The 16,745-nt window shown below is 41.7% G+C and overlaps 1 protein-coding gene across 1 annotated transcript in view; it reads left to right on the top strand.

The window, feature by feature from the left end:
• Nucleotides 1-16,745, top strand: part of LOC139749131 (uncharacterized) — a 93,680-nt gene that overhangs the window by 44,648 nt on the left and 32,287 nt on the right. Inside the window, exon 7 of the mRNA XM_071662752.1 lies at nucleotides 9,880-10,114. Within this exon, the coding sequence (XP_071518853.1) occupies nucleotides 9,880-10,114 (235 nt within the window). The remainder of the gene's footprint in view (nucleotides 1-9,879; nucleotides 10,115-16,745) is intronic.

The following is a 16,745-nucleotide window of genomic DNA, read 5'->3' as shown; positions in this document are numbered from 1 at the left end:
ACTGCAATACCATCCAAACCTGCTGCCTTGCCGGCTTTCATCTTCCGCAAAGCTTTTACTACCTCTTCTCTGTTTACCAAATCATTTTCCCTAACCCTCTCACTTTGCACACCACCTCGACCAAAACACCCTATATCTGCCACTCTGTCATCAGACACATTCAACAAACCTTCAAAATACTCATTCCATCTCCTTCTCACATCACCACTACTTGTTATCACCTCCCCATTTACGCCCTTCACTGAAGTTCCCATTTGCTCCCTTGTCTTACGCACCCTATTTACCTCCTTCCAGAACATCTTTTTATTCTCCCTAAAATTTACTGATAGTCTCTCACCCCAACTCTCATTTGCCCTTTTTTTCACCTCTTGCACCTTTCTCTTGACCTCTTGTCTCTTTCTTTTATACTTCTCCCACTCAATTGCATTTTTTCCCTGCAAAAATCGTCCAAATGCCTCCCTCTTCTCTTTCACTAATACTCTTACTTCTTCATCCCACCACTCACTACCCTTTCTAAACAGCCCACCTCCCACTCTTCTCATGCCACAAGCATCTTTTGCGCAATCCATCACTGATTCCCTAAATACATCCCATTCCTCCCCCACTCCCCTTACTTCCATTGTTCTCACCTTTTTCCATTCTGTACACAGTCTCTCCTGATACTTCCTCACACAGGTCTCCTTCCCAAGCTCACTTACTCTCACCACCTTCTTCACCCCAACATTCACTCTTCTTTTCTGAAAACCCATACTAATCTTCACCTTAGCCTCCACAAGATAATGATCAGACATCCCTCCAGTTGCACCTCTCAGCACATTGACATCCAAAAGTCTCTCTTTCGCACGCCTGTCAATTAACACGTAATCCAATAACGCTCTCTGGCCATCTCTCCTACTTACATAAGTATACTTATGTATATCTCGCTTTTTAAACCAGGTATTCCCAATCATCAGTCCTTTTTCAGCACATAAATCTACAAGCTCTTCACCATTTCCATTTACAACACTGAACACCCCATGCATACCAATTATTCCCTCAACTGCCACATTACTCACCTTTGCATTCAAATCACCCATCACTATAACCCGGTCTCGTGCATCAAAACCGCTAACACACTCATTTAGCTGCTCCCAAAACACTTGCCTCTCATGATCTTTCTTCTCATGCCCAGGTGCATATGCACCAATAATCACCCACCTCTCTCCATCAACTTTCAATTTTACCCATATTAATCGAGAATTTACTTTCTTACATTCTATCACATACTCCCACAACTCCTGTTTCAGGAGTATTGCTACTCCTTCCCTTGCTCTTGTCCTCTCACTAACCCCTGACTTCACTCCCCAGACATTTCCAAACCACTCTTCCCCTTTACCCTTGAGCTTCGTTTCACTCAGAGCCAAAACATCCAGGTTCCTTTCCTCAAACATACTACCTATCTCTCCTTTTTTCACATCTTGGTTACATCCACACACATTTAGGCACCCCACTCTGAGCCTTCGAGGAGGATGAGCACTCCCCGCGTGACTCCTTCTTCTGTTTCCCATTTTAGAAAGTTAATACAAGGAGGGGAGGATTTCTGGCCCCCTGCTCCCGTCCCCTCTAGTCGCTTTCTACGACACGCGAGGAATACGTGGGAAGTATTCTTTCACCCCTATCCCCAGGGATAAATACATATATATATATACACACACACACACACACACACACACACATACGCACATACACACACACACACACATACATATATATACATATGAAAAATGTAAGAAACAATTTAGAAAACAAACTTTTAGCTTGAAAAGAATGAAAAAAAAAAAATGAACGTCACATAATGGATCAACCTCTGGCTATGGAAAAGGAAATGTACAATTTATATTTCCTTTTCCATAGCCAGAGGTTGATCCATTATGTGACGTTCATTTTTTTTTTTTCCAATTTTTTTACCTCCAATTAATGTGTCCCTCAACCCAACTGAACCTAATAACCTTGCTCTTATTCACATTTACTCTCAACCCTCTTTTTTGACAGACTTTTCCAAACTCAGTCACCAACTTTTGCAGTTTCTCACCCAAATCAAGCACTAGCACTGTATCATCAACGAACAATTGACTCACTTCCCAAACCCTCTCATCCAGAACAGACTGCATACTCGCCCCTCTCTCCAAAACTCTTGCATTCACCTCCCTAACAACCACCCCATCTATAAACAAATTAAATAACCATGGAGGTATCATGCACCCCTGTTGCAAACCAATACTCACTGGGAACCAGTCTTTTTCCTCTCTTCCTACTCATACACATGCCTTACATCCTTGGTAAAAACTTTTCACTGCCTCTAGCAACTTACCTCCCACACCATATATTCTTAAAACCTTCCTCAAAGCATCTCTGTCAACCATATCATATGACTTCTCCAGATCCATAAATGCTGCATACAGAGCCATCTGTTTTTCTAAGTGTTTCTTACATGCATTCCTCAAAGCAAACACCTGATCCACACATCCTTTATCACTTCTGAAACCACACTGCTCCTCCCCAATCTGATGCTCTGTACATTCCTTTACCCTCTCAATCAATACCCTTCCGTATGATTTCCCAGGAATATTCAACAATCTTTTGCCTCTATAATTTGAACACTCACCTTTATCCCTTTTCCCTTTGTACAATGGCACTATGCATGCATTCTGCCAATCCTAAGGCACTTCACCATGATCCATACATACATTGAATATCCTTACCAACCAGTCAACAACACAGTCACCTTCTTTTCTAATGAATTCTACTCCAATACCATCAAACCGCCACCTGGCCAGCTTTCATCTTCCGCAGAGCTTTTACCACCTCTTCTCTGTTTACAAAACCATTCTCCCTGACCCTCTCACTTCGCACACCACCCCGCCAAAAACACCCTATATCTGCCACTCTGTCATCAAACACATTCAACAAACCTTTAAAATACTCACTTCATCTCCTCACTTCATCACTATTTGTTATTACCTCTCCATTTGCCCTCTTCACCGATGTTCCCGTCTGTTCTCTTGTCTTACGCACTTTATTTACCTCCTTCCAAAATATCTTTTTATTCTCCCTAAAGTTTAATGATACTCTCTCATCCCAACTCTCATTTGCCCTCTCTTTCACCTCTTGCACCTTTCTCTTGACCTTCCACTGCCTTCTCTTATATATCTCCCAGTCATTTGCACTCCTTCCCTGCAAAAATTATCCAAAGGCCTCTTTCTTTTCTTTCACTAACAATCTTACTTCTTCATCCAACTACTCACTGCCCTTTCTAATCTGCCACCTCCCACCTTTCTCATGCCATATGCATCTGTTGTGCAAGCCATCCCTGCTTCCCTAAATGCATCCCATTCCTCCCCCACTCCCCTTATGTCCTTTGCTCTCACCTTTTGCTATTCTGCACTCCATCTCTCCTAGTACTTCTTCACACAAGTGTCCTTTCCAAGCTCACTTACTCTCACCACTCTCTTCTCCCCAACATTTTCTCTTTTATTCTGAAAACCTACAAATCTTCACCTTCGCCTCCACAGACATCAGATCAGACATCTCTCCAGCTGTCCCTCTCAGCACATTAACATCCAAAAGTCTCTTTTTTCACTATCCTATCAATTAACATGTAATCCCGTAACTCCCTCTGGCCATCTCTCCTACTCACATACATATACTTATGTATATGTCATTTTAAACCAGGTATTGCCAATCTCCAGTCCTCAGGGATGTATAGGGGATAGGGGAGAAAGAATACTTCCCACGCATTCCTCACTTGTCGTAGAAGGCGACTAAAGGGAATGGGAGCAGGGGGCTGAAAACCCTCCCCTCCTTGTATTTTAACTTTCTAAAAGGGGAAACAGAAGAAGCAGTCATGCGGGGAGTGCTCATCCTCCTCGAAGGCTCAGATTGGGGTGTCTAAATGTGTGTGGATGTAACCAAGATGAGAAAAAAGGAGAGATAGGTAGAATGTTTGAGGAAAGGAACCTGGATGTTTTGGCTCTGAGTGAAACGAACCTCAAGGGTAAAGGGGAAAAGTGGTTTGGGAATGTCTTGGGAGTAAAGTCAGGGGTTAGTGAGAGGACAAGAGCAAGGGAAGGAGTAGCACTACTCCTGAAACAGGAGCTGTGGGAGTATGTGATAGAGTGTAAGAAAGTAAACTCTAGATTGCTATGGGTAAAACTGAAAGTGGATGGAGAGAGATGGGTGCATATGCACCTGGGCATGAGATGAAAGATCATGAGAGGGAAGTGTTTTGGGAGCAGCTGAGTGAGTGTGTTAATAGTTTTGATGCACTCGACTGGGTTATAGTGATGGGTGATTTGAATGCAAAGGTGAGTAATGTGGCAGTTGAGGGAATAATTGGTGTACATGGGGTGTTCAGTGTTGTAAACCGAAATGGTGAAGAGCTTGTAGATTTATGTGCTGAAAAAGGACTGGTGATTGGAAATACCTGGTTTAAAAAGATATATATATATATATATATATATATATATATGTATACGTATGTAAGTAGGAGAGATGGCCAGAGAGCATTATTGGATTACGTGTTAATTGATAGGTGTGTGAAAGAGAGACATTTGGATGTTAATGTGCTGAGAGGTGCAGCTGGAGGGATGTCTGATCATTATCTTATGGAGGCAAAGGTGAAAATTTGTAGAGGTTTTCAGAAAAGAAGAGAGAATGTTGGGGTGAAGAGAGTGGTGAGAGTAAGTGAGCTTGGAAAGGAGACATGTGTGAGGAAGTACCAGGAGAGACTGAGTACAGAATGGAAAAAGGTGAGAACAAAGGACATAAGGGGAGTACGGGAGGAATGGGATATATTTAGGGAAGCAGTGATGGCTTGCGCAAAAGATGCTTGTGGCATGAGAAGCGTGGGAGATGGGCAGATTAGAAAGGGTAGTGAGTGGTGGGATGAAGAAGTAAGATGATTAGTGAAAGAGAAGAGAGAGGCATTTGGAAGATTTTTGCAGGGAAATAATGCAAATGAGTTGGGGATTTATAAAAGAAAGAGGTAGGAGGTCAAGAGAAAGGTGCAAGAGGTGAAAAAGAGGGCAAATGAGAGTTGGGATGAGAGAGTATCATTAAATTTTAGGGAGAATAAAGAGATGGTTTGGAAGGAGGTAAATAAAGTGCGTAAGATAAGGGAACAAATGGGAACTTCAGTGAAGGGGGCTAATGGGGAGGTGATAACAAGAAGTGGTGATGTGAGAAGGAGATGGAGTGAGTATTTTGAAGGTTTGTTGAATGTGTTTGATGATAGAGTGGCAGATATAGGGTGTTTTAGTCGAGGTGGTGTGCAAAGTGAGAGGGTTAGGGAGAATGAATTGGTAAACAGAGAAGAGGTAGTAAAAGCTTTGCAGAAGATGGTATTGTAGTGGAATTTATTAAAAAAGGGGGTGACTGTACTGTTGACTGGTTGGTAAGGTTATTTAATGTGTGTATGACTCATGGTGAGGTTCCTCAGGATTGGCGGAATGCTTGCATAGTGCCATTGTACAAAGGAAAAGGGGATAAAAGTGAGTGCTCAAATTTTAGAGGTATAAGTTTGTTGAGTATTCCTGGGAAATTATATGGGAGGGTACTGATTGCGAGGGTCAAGGAATATACAGAGCATCAGATTGGGGAAGAGCAGTGTGGTTTCAAAAGTGGTTGAGGATGTGTGGATCAGGTGTTTGCTTTGAAGAATGTATGTGAGAAATACTTAGAAAAGCAAATGGATTTGTATGGTAGCATTTATGGATCTGGAGAAGGCATATGATAGAGTTGATAGAAAGCTTTTTGGAAGGTATTAAGAGTATATAGTGTGGGAGATAAGTTGCTAGAAGCAGTGAAAAGCTTTTATGGAGGATGTAAGGCATATGTACATGTAGGAAGAGAGGAAAGTGATTGGTTCCCTGTGGGAGTCGGTTTGCAGCAGGGATGCATGATATCTCCATGGTTGTTTAATTTGTTTATGGATGAGGTTGTTAGGGAGGTGAATGGAAGAGTTTTGGAGAGAGGGGCAAGTATGTAGTCTGTTGTGGATGAGAGGGCTTGGGAAGTGAGTCAGTTGTTGTTCGCTAATGATACAGCACTAGTGGCTGATTTGGGTGAGAAACTGCAGAAGTTGGTGACTGAGTTTGGTAAAGTGTGTGAAAGAAGAAAGCTGAGAGTAAATGTGAATAAGAGCAAGGTTATTAGTTTCAATAGGGTTAAGGGACAAGTGACTGGGAGGTAAGTTTGAATGGAGAAAAACTGGAGGAAGTAAAGTGTTTTAGATATCTGGGAGTGGATTTGGCAGCGAACAGAACCATGGAAGCGGAAATGAGTCACAGGGTGGGGGAGGGGGCGAAAGTTATTGGAGCGTTGAAGAATGCGTGGAAGGTGAGAATATTATCTTGGAAAGCAAAAATGGGTATGTTTGAAGGAATTGTGGTTCCAACAATGTTATATGGTTGTGATGCATGGGCGATAGATAGGGTTGTGCAGAGGAGGGTGGATGTGTTGGAAATGAGATGTTTGAGGACAATATGTGGTGTGAGGTGGTTTGATCGAGTAAGTAATGAAAGGGCAAGAGAGATAGTAATAGAGTGTGGTTGAGAGAGCAGACGAGGGTGTATTGAAATGGTTTGGTCACATGGAGAGTGAGGAAAGAGTGACAAAGAGGTGGAAGGAACAAGGAGAAGTGGGAGACCAAATTGGAGGTGGAAGGATGGAGTGAAAAAGATTTTGAGCAATCGGGACCTGAACATGCAGGAGGGTGAAAGGCGTGCAAGGAATAGAGTGAATTGGAACTATGAGGTATACCAGGGTCGATGTACTGTCAATGGATTGAACCAGGGCATGTGAAGTGTCTGGGGGTAAACCATGGAAAAATTTGTGGGGCCTGGACGTGGAAAGGGAGCTGTGGTTGCGGTGCATTACACATGACAGCTAGAGTCTGAATGTGGATGAATATGGCCTTTGTTTACCTTTCCTAGTGCTACCTTGCGTGCAGGGGGGGTGGGGGTTGTGTTCATTTCATGTTTGGCAGGTTGGCGGCACGAATGGATGAAGGTAGCATGTATGAAAATGTGCATGTGTATATATGTATATGTCTGTGTATGTATATGTATGTATACGTTGAAATGTTTAGGTATGTATATGTGCGTGTGTGGGCATTTATGTGTATACATGTGTATGTGGGTGGGTTGGGCCATTCTTTCGTCTGTTTCCTCGTGCTACCTTGCTAACACAGGAGACAGCGACAGAGTATAATAAATTTAAATAAAATGAATAATTTATTTACTTAGTTTATTGATTTATCTATTTATTTGATTATACCTTATCTTACCTTTATCTCCTAGCAATCCCTTGTATTCTTATGAGACTCCTGCATCTTTCAAGAAGCTGGCCACATCCATTGGAAGGGATAACTGTTCATAAAGTGTTGTGATGTAATTACCTGTTTGTACTGTGCAGAGAGGTAATTTTTTTCTGCTCACTGGGGCCCATCTCTTGAACATTCCCCACTCTCTTAGAGCCTCTTAAATTTATGCATGCTCTCTGCATTAACAATGTTCTCAATCATTCTGTTCCTTTGATCCAACACTCTTATACAATAAAACATTACTTTACCTCATTAACAAGTTTCTTAATTAATTTCATGTTATGTCCTGTGGTTGCTTTATCCCTGCTTTCATCAAAGAATTGTTCTATGTTCACATTGTTGATCTCTTTTAGAAACTTTAAAGGTTGTGATCAGGTAACCCTCACTCTTCTCTCTTCCAAGGTGGACAGATTTAAAGTTCCTCCCTTTTCCTGTAACTCAGCTCTTCATTTTGGCACCATCTTTGTTGCCTTCCTCTGGACCTTCTCTATGAATTCATTGTCCTTGTGTTGGTGCAGTGACCAAATTTGTGATGCATATTCAAGTTTTGCCCTTGCTAAATCTTTCTTTATCCACAAACTTGAAAGTTATTATGGTGTTTGTCAGCAGACAGTTTGTGTCTTTAACTATTCTCTTAATAGTGTGTTTGTGTCTGTGTGTCTATATGCAGAAAGTGCAGGGGAATGGAGTAGGAAGAGCTCAATGTCTTCATTATGGTAGTTGCATTGTGGACATGAAGGGTCTTGGAATATGCTGAAACAATATTTGTACTTTTGTTGTGGTGGATGATGTCCAAAGTGTAAGCAGAGTGTGATTCTTGTTTGTTTGCGGAGTGTGGTTTCTGTCTGATGCAGTGGAGTTTAAAGCTGAGCTGGGAAGTCAATTGTTTAGTGCTTGTTAGGTTATATCAAGGTGTGTGTTTTGTCAGTGTTATATTTGTTGAAGGTGGGGGATATTTGAGTAGAGGTTCCTGAAGTATGAGGCGAGGGTAAACTTATTATTTCTTTTGGAGGGGTAATGGTTTGTTATAAAGTGGTTTAGGTTGGAGGGGTATAGGGCTTATGCATAAAATTGAGTGCTGATCATGTCAAGGTGAGACTGTACTGGGAGGATCTTTGTTTCATTGTGAAGATGATGTATGTTTGTGGTTAATGGGCAGCCAGGGATTGTTCTGATGCACTATATCATTTGGCTTGCAGTTTTAATATATTTGATTTTGGGGGGATGGAGGATCAGGCAGGTAAGGCATAGTTTAAAGTGGAACAAATGAATTGTGTTTAAAGGATGTTGAGTGGTTCTCTTTCTTGTCCATATCTAGTGCCAGAAGGCATTTAGTTGTATGTGTAACTTTTGTGAATATGTTATTGATGTATATGTGATGCCTACATTTTTTTTTTTTTTTTTTTTTTTTAGCAGGGTTTAACGTCCATTCAAGCTGACTGGAGGGTGTGTGCTGGACTTGTTTTTTATCTGAGATTAAAGAATTGGTTGAAAACTTTTGTGGCTATGTAGACATTCTGTTTTTGGTGAGGTGCTATTGTTTTGGTTGTATAATTTAGTGCTGCATGTTTGATGTTGCTACTATGGTGTCAGGGTGTTGTGATGCAATTATTAAGTCATCTTCATATGATGAGATCTTCATGTTGAAGTGTGCCAGAGCCAATGGAAGGTTGTGTCAGAAGAGATTGAAGAGAGTTAGAGAAAGAACTGTTCTTTGGGGAACTCCATTTTAGAGTTTAAGTATTTTAGTGGTGAAGCCATTGTGAGTGATTCTGGCTTGGCAGCCAGCTATGAAATTGGCCAATCACTTTTTGTTATTGCCATGGAGGATGGTGTCTAGTATTTTTTGTGTGAGGATGCGTCAGGTGACAATGTCAACCAATATCTTGGGTCCAGCCCAGGCTGTGGGGGTAAAAGATCCCTAAAACTTCACCAGGCAGATTTAAATGCTTTTTTTTTTTTTTTTATGTCTGTTGCCTCTAGTACTATGCAGGAGAGAGATTGTTTTTGGTTGAATCCATCAAGGATAAGTTGTGTGAGCTCTTTATGTAGTGTGATGGTAGAATGTTTGAGTCTGAAGCCATGCTGTGTAGGTGAGAGTGAGATGCCTGTATGATTGTGTTGTGGATTAGTTTTTCACAGAGTTTAGATACTGAGAATAGCAGTGATGTAAAGCAGTAAGAGAACATTTTCTAGAGGGTTTTAGGATTGGTATTATGTTGGCAGGTTTCTAGATGTTAGGGATTTTCCTTTGCACCCTAGAGTCATCAAAGATATGTGTAAATGCTTGGATTCTAAATGGTTCCAAGTATTTTATGCCTGCATGTGTTCCAGGGCCAGCCATTTAACTTGAAATTTGATGTGAACACTGGAAGTATTACTGGCAGTGTTGATTGGTGGTAGTGGTGGAGACCTATTTCTTAGTATTCCATATGAATATTACATTAGTCATGCCATAAAGAAGACTGAATTTGATTGCTGTAATATGCACAATGTGAATAGTGTATTTTCTTTTTCAGGATTAATTTGCATGGTTCTGTATTACCGATATTTGCATCCAGTAGGCCCACTGAATCCATTTGTAAGCTGGTTTGAAGAAGAAATTAAAGACACTGAAAAGGGGAAGGATTCTTTTGAAGAACAGTGTAACTCCTACCCAGATTGCAATGGTAACACTAGAAGCACAACATACAGACCATCATTTCGAAGAGATTTCAAATATCTTTACCCTTTTGTGTCAAAATCTCCAAATAGGTAAGAAGATTATTACAAATTCTTGTACATCTTTGCAAATTATTATCTGTGTAGTTATCTAACAAATCATGTCTGTTTACTAATGCCAATGATAAGGTTAAGGGAAATTACCGGAGAAGTAAGATGCTGGGCATCTGACTCTAGTCAGAAACAGAAATGCAAGGTCCTTAAAATTTTTTTGATAATCTGTGACATCTGAAGCTACAGAATTTAACCCAGAACAGGACAAGTGTTTCGGGATGACGTTAAGCTTCATGGAAAATGAACTGGATAGAAATTCCAGTGAAATATCAAAGGCACCTGTCCTTTCAAAGTCTGTAAGAACATTTTTTTTTAATTTCATACACATGAGAAACAGAACAATATGGATTCCATATAATTGGACAAAACAATTGTGCAAAATCCTTATTGAATGAAGTCATACTCCAGCCAGTGTTATAGGCATCTATCAATGATGCAGCTCAAGACAGTGATGTAATTACTGGATGAAGATAGCACCTCATAGTGGTTGGTATGTTAAGTTGTCTTTAAAAGTTATCTGTGAAAAAGTGATAATTGGATTGAGATTTCTAGGATTTTGAAGAGATGTCCGTGTTTATAAAAAAAAAAAAGCAGCATGCTTAGGATGAAGTGTGATAAAGCAACAGGAATGGATTGGTTAGCAGTTAGATTTCTCAAGATAGGAGATGACAGTGTTGATGACTGGTTAGCTAGGATTTGTAATGTATCTGTGGCTAAAGGTGAGGTTCCCGAGCAATGGCAGAATGCCTGTTTAGTGCCACTATGTAAATTTCAAGGGGGACAGAAGTGAATATGCAAATTATAAAAGTATAAGCCTATTGAGTATACCTGGTACTTTGTTGAGAGGATGGTGGCATGCATAGTTTATAAGACTTGGGAGGAACAATGTGGCTTAATGAGAGATAGAGGGTGTGTGGATCAGGCCCCACACACCTTTCATTGGCTTCCCATGGCCACTTCACATGTCCAGATTCACTCCATTGACTGCCCATCAACCCCTGTACACCACATTGATCCAGTTCTCTCTGTCCCTTGCGCACCTTTAATCCTCCTGCATGTTCAGGCCTTAAACACTCCAAATCTTTTTTCATCCACTGTTCCATCTTCAGTTTGGTTTCTCCATTTTCCTTGTCCCTTCATCTAATATATCCTCTTTGTCAATCTTTCCTCCCTCATTCTCTTTATATGTCCAATCCATTTCAGCACACCCTACCCTCTTCAGCTCTTTCAACCACACTCTTATTACCACACCTCTCTCTTACCCTGTTATTAAATGCTCAGTCAAACCACCTCACACCACATATTGTCCTCAAACATTTCATTTCCATCACATGCACACTCCTTCCCACATCCTCATCAATAGCCAATGCCTCACATCCGTTCAACATCTGTGGAACTACTATAACTTGAAACATAACCATTTCTGCCCTCCCACATAATGACCTTTCTTTGCACACATATTCAGTGCTCCCAAAACCTTTGCCTCCTTGGCACCTTTTGACTCACTTCTGTTTCCATGGTTCCTTTGGCTACCATGTTTATTCCCAGGTATCTAAGACCTGTCACATCTTCCAAATTTACTCCATTTAAACTCATGCCCCACCTTACCTGTCCCTCTGCACCTTGAGAGGAAAGGTTGAGAAAGAGGCTATATATGTCAGAAGTGGAGGGAACAAGGAGAACAGGGAGACCAAATTGGAGATGGAAGAATAGAGGGAGAGAGATTTTGAGTGATTGGGTCCTGAATAGACTTAAGGGTGAAAGGCGTGGGTGGGATAGAGTGAATTGGAATGATGTGGTATACTGGGGTCAATGTTCTGTCAGTGGACTTAACCAGGGCATGTGAAGCATCCAGGGAAAACCATAGAAAGTTCTGTAGGGCCTGGTTGTAAATTGGGAGCCGTGGTTTTGGTGCTTTACACATGACAGTTAGAGAGTGGATATGAGCAGATGTGGCCTTTCTTCATCTGTTCCTAGCGCTACCTCACTAACATGGGAAATGGCGATCAACCATTATATAGAAATATGTAAATATTGGTGACTTAGTTTGGAAGAGCATATGTTGTGGAAGGTAAGTTTTTAGAATCAGTGAAAAGTTTTTACCAAGGATGTAAGGCATGTGTATGAGTAGGAAGAGAGGAAGGTGATTGGTTCCCAGTGAATGTCAGTTTGTGGCAGGGGTGTAATGTCCCCATGGTTGTTTAGTTTGTTTATGGATGGGGTGGTTAGGGAGGTGAATGCAAGAGTTTTGGAGAGAGGGGAAAAGTATGCAATTTGTTGGGGATGAGAGGGCCTGGAAAGTGAGTCAGTTGTACACTGATGATACAGGTCTAGTGACTGATTCGTGTGAGAAGCTGCAGAGGTTGGTGACTGAGTTTGGAAAAGTGTGTGAAAGGAGATAGTTGAGAGTAAATGTGAATAAGAACAAGGTAATTAGGTTCAGTAGGTTTGAGGGACAGGTTAATTGGGATGTAAGTTTGAATGGAGAAAAATTGGAGGAAGTGAAGTGTTTTAGATATCTTGAAGTGGACTTAGCAGCAGATGGAACCATGGAAGTGGAAGTGAGTCACAGGGTGGGGGAGGGGGAGAAGGTTCTGGGAGTGATGAAGAATGTGTGGAAGGAGAGATCGTTATCTCAGAGAGCAAATGGGTATGTTTGAAGGAATAGTATTTCCAACATTGTTATGTGGTTGCAAGGCATGGGCTATAGATAGGGCTGTACAGAGGAGGGTGGATGTGTTGGAAATGAAATGTTTGAGGACAGTATGTGGTGGGAGGTGGTTTGATCAAGTAAGTAATGTAAGGGTAAGAGGGATGTGTGGAAATAAAAAGACTATGATTGAGAGAGCAGAAGAGGGTGTGCTGAAATGGTTTGGACATATGGAGAGAATGAGTGAGGAAAGATTGACAAAGAGGATATATGTGTCAGAGGTGGAGGGAAGGAGAAGTGGGAGAACAAAGTGGAGGTGGAAGGACAGGGTGAAAAGATTTGGAGTGATCAGGGCCTAAACATACAGGAGGGTGAGAGGCGTGCAAGGAATAGAGTAAATTGGAACGATGTGGTATACTGGGGTAGATGTGCTGTCAATGGACTGAACCAGGGTATATGTGAATCATCTCGGATAAATCATGGAAAGGTCTGTGGGGCCTGGATGTGAATAGGGAGCTATGGTTTTCGGTACATTACACATGAAAGCTAGAGACTGAGTGTGAATGAATGTGGCCTTGTTTTTCTGTATTCCTGGCACCACCTCACTGAAGCAGGGTATAGCGATGCTGTTTTCCTGTGGGGCGGGTTAGCGACAGGAATAGATAAGGGCAAGCAAAGTATGAATATGTACATGTGTGTTTATGTAGTGTCTGCGTACATATATGTATATGTATGTATATGCTGATATGTATATGTGCATATGTGGGCATTTATGTACATATATGTGTATATGAGTGGATGGGCCATACTTTGTTTATTTCCTGATGCTACCTCACTAACATGGGAAACAGCAATTATGTACAATGAATAAAATGAATAATAGTTTGGAATTGTATCTCTGTGGATAGGGGAGAAAGAATACTTCCCAGGTGTTCCCTGTGTTTTGTAAAAGGTGACTACAAGGGAAGGAGCGGGGACTGGAAATCCTCCTCTCCAGTTTTTTACTTTTCCAAAAGAAGGAACAGTGAAGGGGTCATGTGAGGATTATCCCTCTTGGGCTTAGTCCTCTGTTCTTAACGATACCTCACTAGTGCAGGAAATGGCGAATGTGTATGAAAAAAAGTTTGAAATTGTGTGTGAAAGGAGAATGTTTAGAGTAAATGTGAATAAAAGTAAGGCTATTAGGTTCAGCAGGGTTGAAGTTAGTTGGAATGTAAGTTTGAATGGAGAAAAATTGAAAGAAGTGAAGTGTTCTAGATACCTGGGAGTGGATTTGGCAGCAAATGAAATCATGGAAATGGAAGTGGGTCATATAGTGGGGGAGGTGGTGAAGGTTCTGGGAGCAATGAAGAATGATTGGAAAGAGAGAACGTTATTTCGGTGAGCAAAAATGGGTATGTCCGAAGGAATAGTAGTTGGAACAATGTCATATGGTTGCAAGGCATGGGCTGTAGATAGGGTTGCACAGAGGAGGGTGGATGTTCAGGGAATGAAGTGTTTAAGGACAACATGTGATGTGAGGCAGTTTGATCGAGTAAGTGATGAAGAGTAAGAGAGATGTGTGGAAGTAAAAAAAAAAAAAGTGTGGTTGAGAGAGCAGAAGAGGGTCTGTTAAAACGGTTTGGACATATGGAGAAAATGAACAAGGAAAGGCTGACAGAGAGGATATATGTGTCAAAAGTGGAGGGAACAAGGAGGACCAGGAAATCAAATTGAAGTTGGAAGGATGAAGTGAAAAAGATTTTGAGCAGTCGGGGCCTGAGCATGCAGAAGGGTGAAAGATGAGCAAAGAATGGAGTAAAATGGAACAATATGGTATACTGGCATCAACATGCCATCATTGGACTGAACCAGGGTATGTGAACCACCCGGGGTAAAACATGGGAAGGTCTGTGGGGCCTGGTTCTAGATAAGGAGCTGGAGTTTTGATGCATTACATATGACAGCTCATATATGGATTTAAGCGGATGTGGCCTTTCTTCATCAGTGTCCTGGCACTACATCACTGACGCAGGGGGTGACGATGCTGTTTCCTATGGGGGTGAGATGGCACTGGGAATGGATGAAGGCGAGCGAGTATGAATTTGTACGTGTATATGTATTTTTAATTATCTATTTATTTTATTATACTTTGTCACTGTCTCCCACGTTACAGATGAAAGAATGGCCCAACCCACCCACATACACATTTATATACATACATGTCCACACATGCACATATACATACCTATACATTTCAACGTATACATATATATACATACACAGACATTACATATATACACATGTAAGTAACATATACTTGCTGCCTTTATTCATTCCCGGCGCCACCCTGCCACACATGAAATGACAACCCCCTCCCCCTGCACGTGTGCGAGGTAGCACTAGGAAAAGACAACAAAGGCCACATTCGTTCATGCTCAGTCTTTAGCTGTCATGTATAATGCACCGAAACCACAGCTCCCTTTCCACATCCAGGCCCCACAAAACTTTCCATGGTTTAACCCAGATGCTTCACATGCCCTGGTTCAATCCATTGACAGCACGTCGACCCCGGTATACCACATTGTTCCAATTCACTCTATTCCTTGCCCTCCTTTCACCCTCCTGCATGTTCAGGCCCCGATCACACAAAATCTTTTTCACTCCATCTTTCCACCTCCAATTTGGTCTCCCACTTCTCCTCGTTCCCTCCACCTCTGACACATATATCCTCTTAGTCAATCTTTCCTCACTCATTCTCTCCATGTGACCAAACCATTTCAATACACCCTCCTCTGCTCTCTCAACCACACTCTTTTTATTACCACACATCTCTCTTACCCTTTCATTACTTACTCGATCAAACCACCTCACACCGGATATTGTCCTTAAACATCTCATTTCCAAAATATACACCCTCCCCCTTACAACTCTATCTATAGCCCACACCTCACAACCATTAACATTGTTGGAACCACTGCTCCTTCAAACATACCCATTTTTGCTTTTCAAGATATTGTTTTTGCCTTCCACACATTCTTCATCTCTCCCAGAACCTTCACACCCTCCCCCACCCTGTGACTCACTTCCCAGGCCCTCACATCCACAACAGACTGCTGCATACTCACCCCTTTCTCCAGAACTTTTGCCCCCTCCCCCACCCTGTGACTCACTTTCGCTTCCATGGTTCCATCCGCTGCCAAATCCACTCCCAGATATCTAAAACACTTCACATCCTCCAGTTTTTCTCCATTCAAACTTACCTCCCAATTGACTTGTCCTTCAGCCCTACTGTCCCTAATAACCTTGCTCTTATTCACATTTATAGTCAGCTTTCTTCTTTCATGCACTTTACCAAACTCAGTCACCAGCTTCTGTGGTTTCTCACCTGAATCAGCCGCCAGAGCGAACAACAACTGACTCACTTCACAAGCCACAACATCCACAACAGGCTGCATACTTGCCCCCTCTCCAAAACTCTTGCATTCACCTCCCTAGCAACCCCATCCATAAACAAATTAAACAGCCATGGAGACATCACGCACCCCTGCCGCAAACCGACACTCACTGGGAACCAGTCGCTTTCCTCTCTTCCTACTTGTACACATGCGTTACATCCTCAATAAAAACTTTTCACTGCTTCTAGCAACTTGCCTCCCACACCATACACTCTTAATACCTTCCACAGAGCACTCTATCAACTCTTTCATATGCCTTCTCCAGGTCCATAAATGCTACATACAGATCCATGTTTTTTTCTAAGTATTTCTCGCATACATTCTTCAAAGCAAACACCTGATTCACTTATCCTCTACCACTTCTGAAACCACACTGCTCTTCCCCAATCTGATGCTCTGTACATCCCTTCACCCTCTCAATCAATACCCTCCCATATATTTTTCCAGGAATACTCAACAAACTTATACCTCTGTAACTTGAACACTCACCTTTATCCCATTTGCCTTTGTACAATGGCACTAT

This window comes from Panulirus ornatus, chromosome 6 (assembly GCF_036320965.1).
Source record: "Panulirus ornatus isolate Po-2019 chromosome 6, ASM3632096v1, whole genome shotgun sequence".
Lineage (NCBI taxonomy): Eukaryota > Metazoa > Arthropoda > Malacostraca > Decapoda > Palinuridae > Panulirus > Panulirus ornatus.
This window is presented reverse-complemented; position numbering and strand designations above follow the sequence as displayed.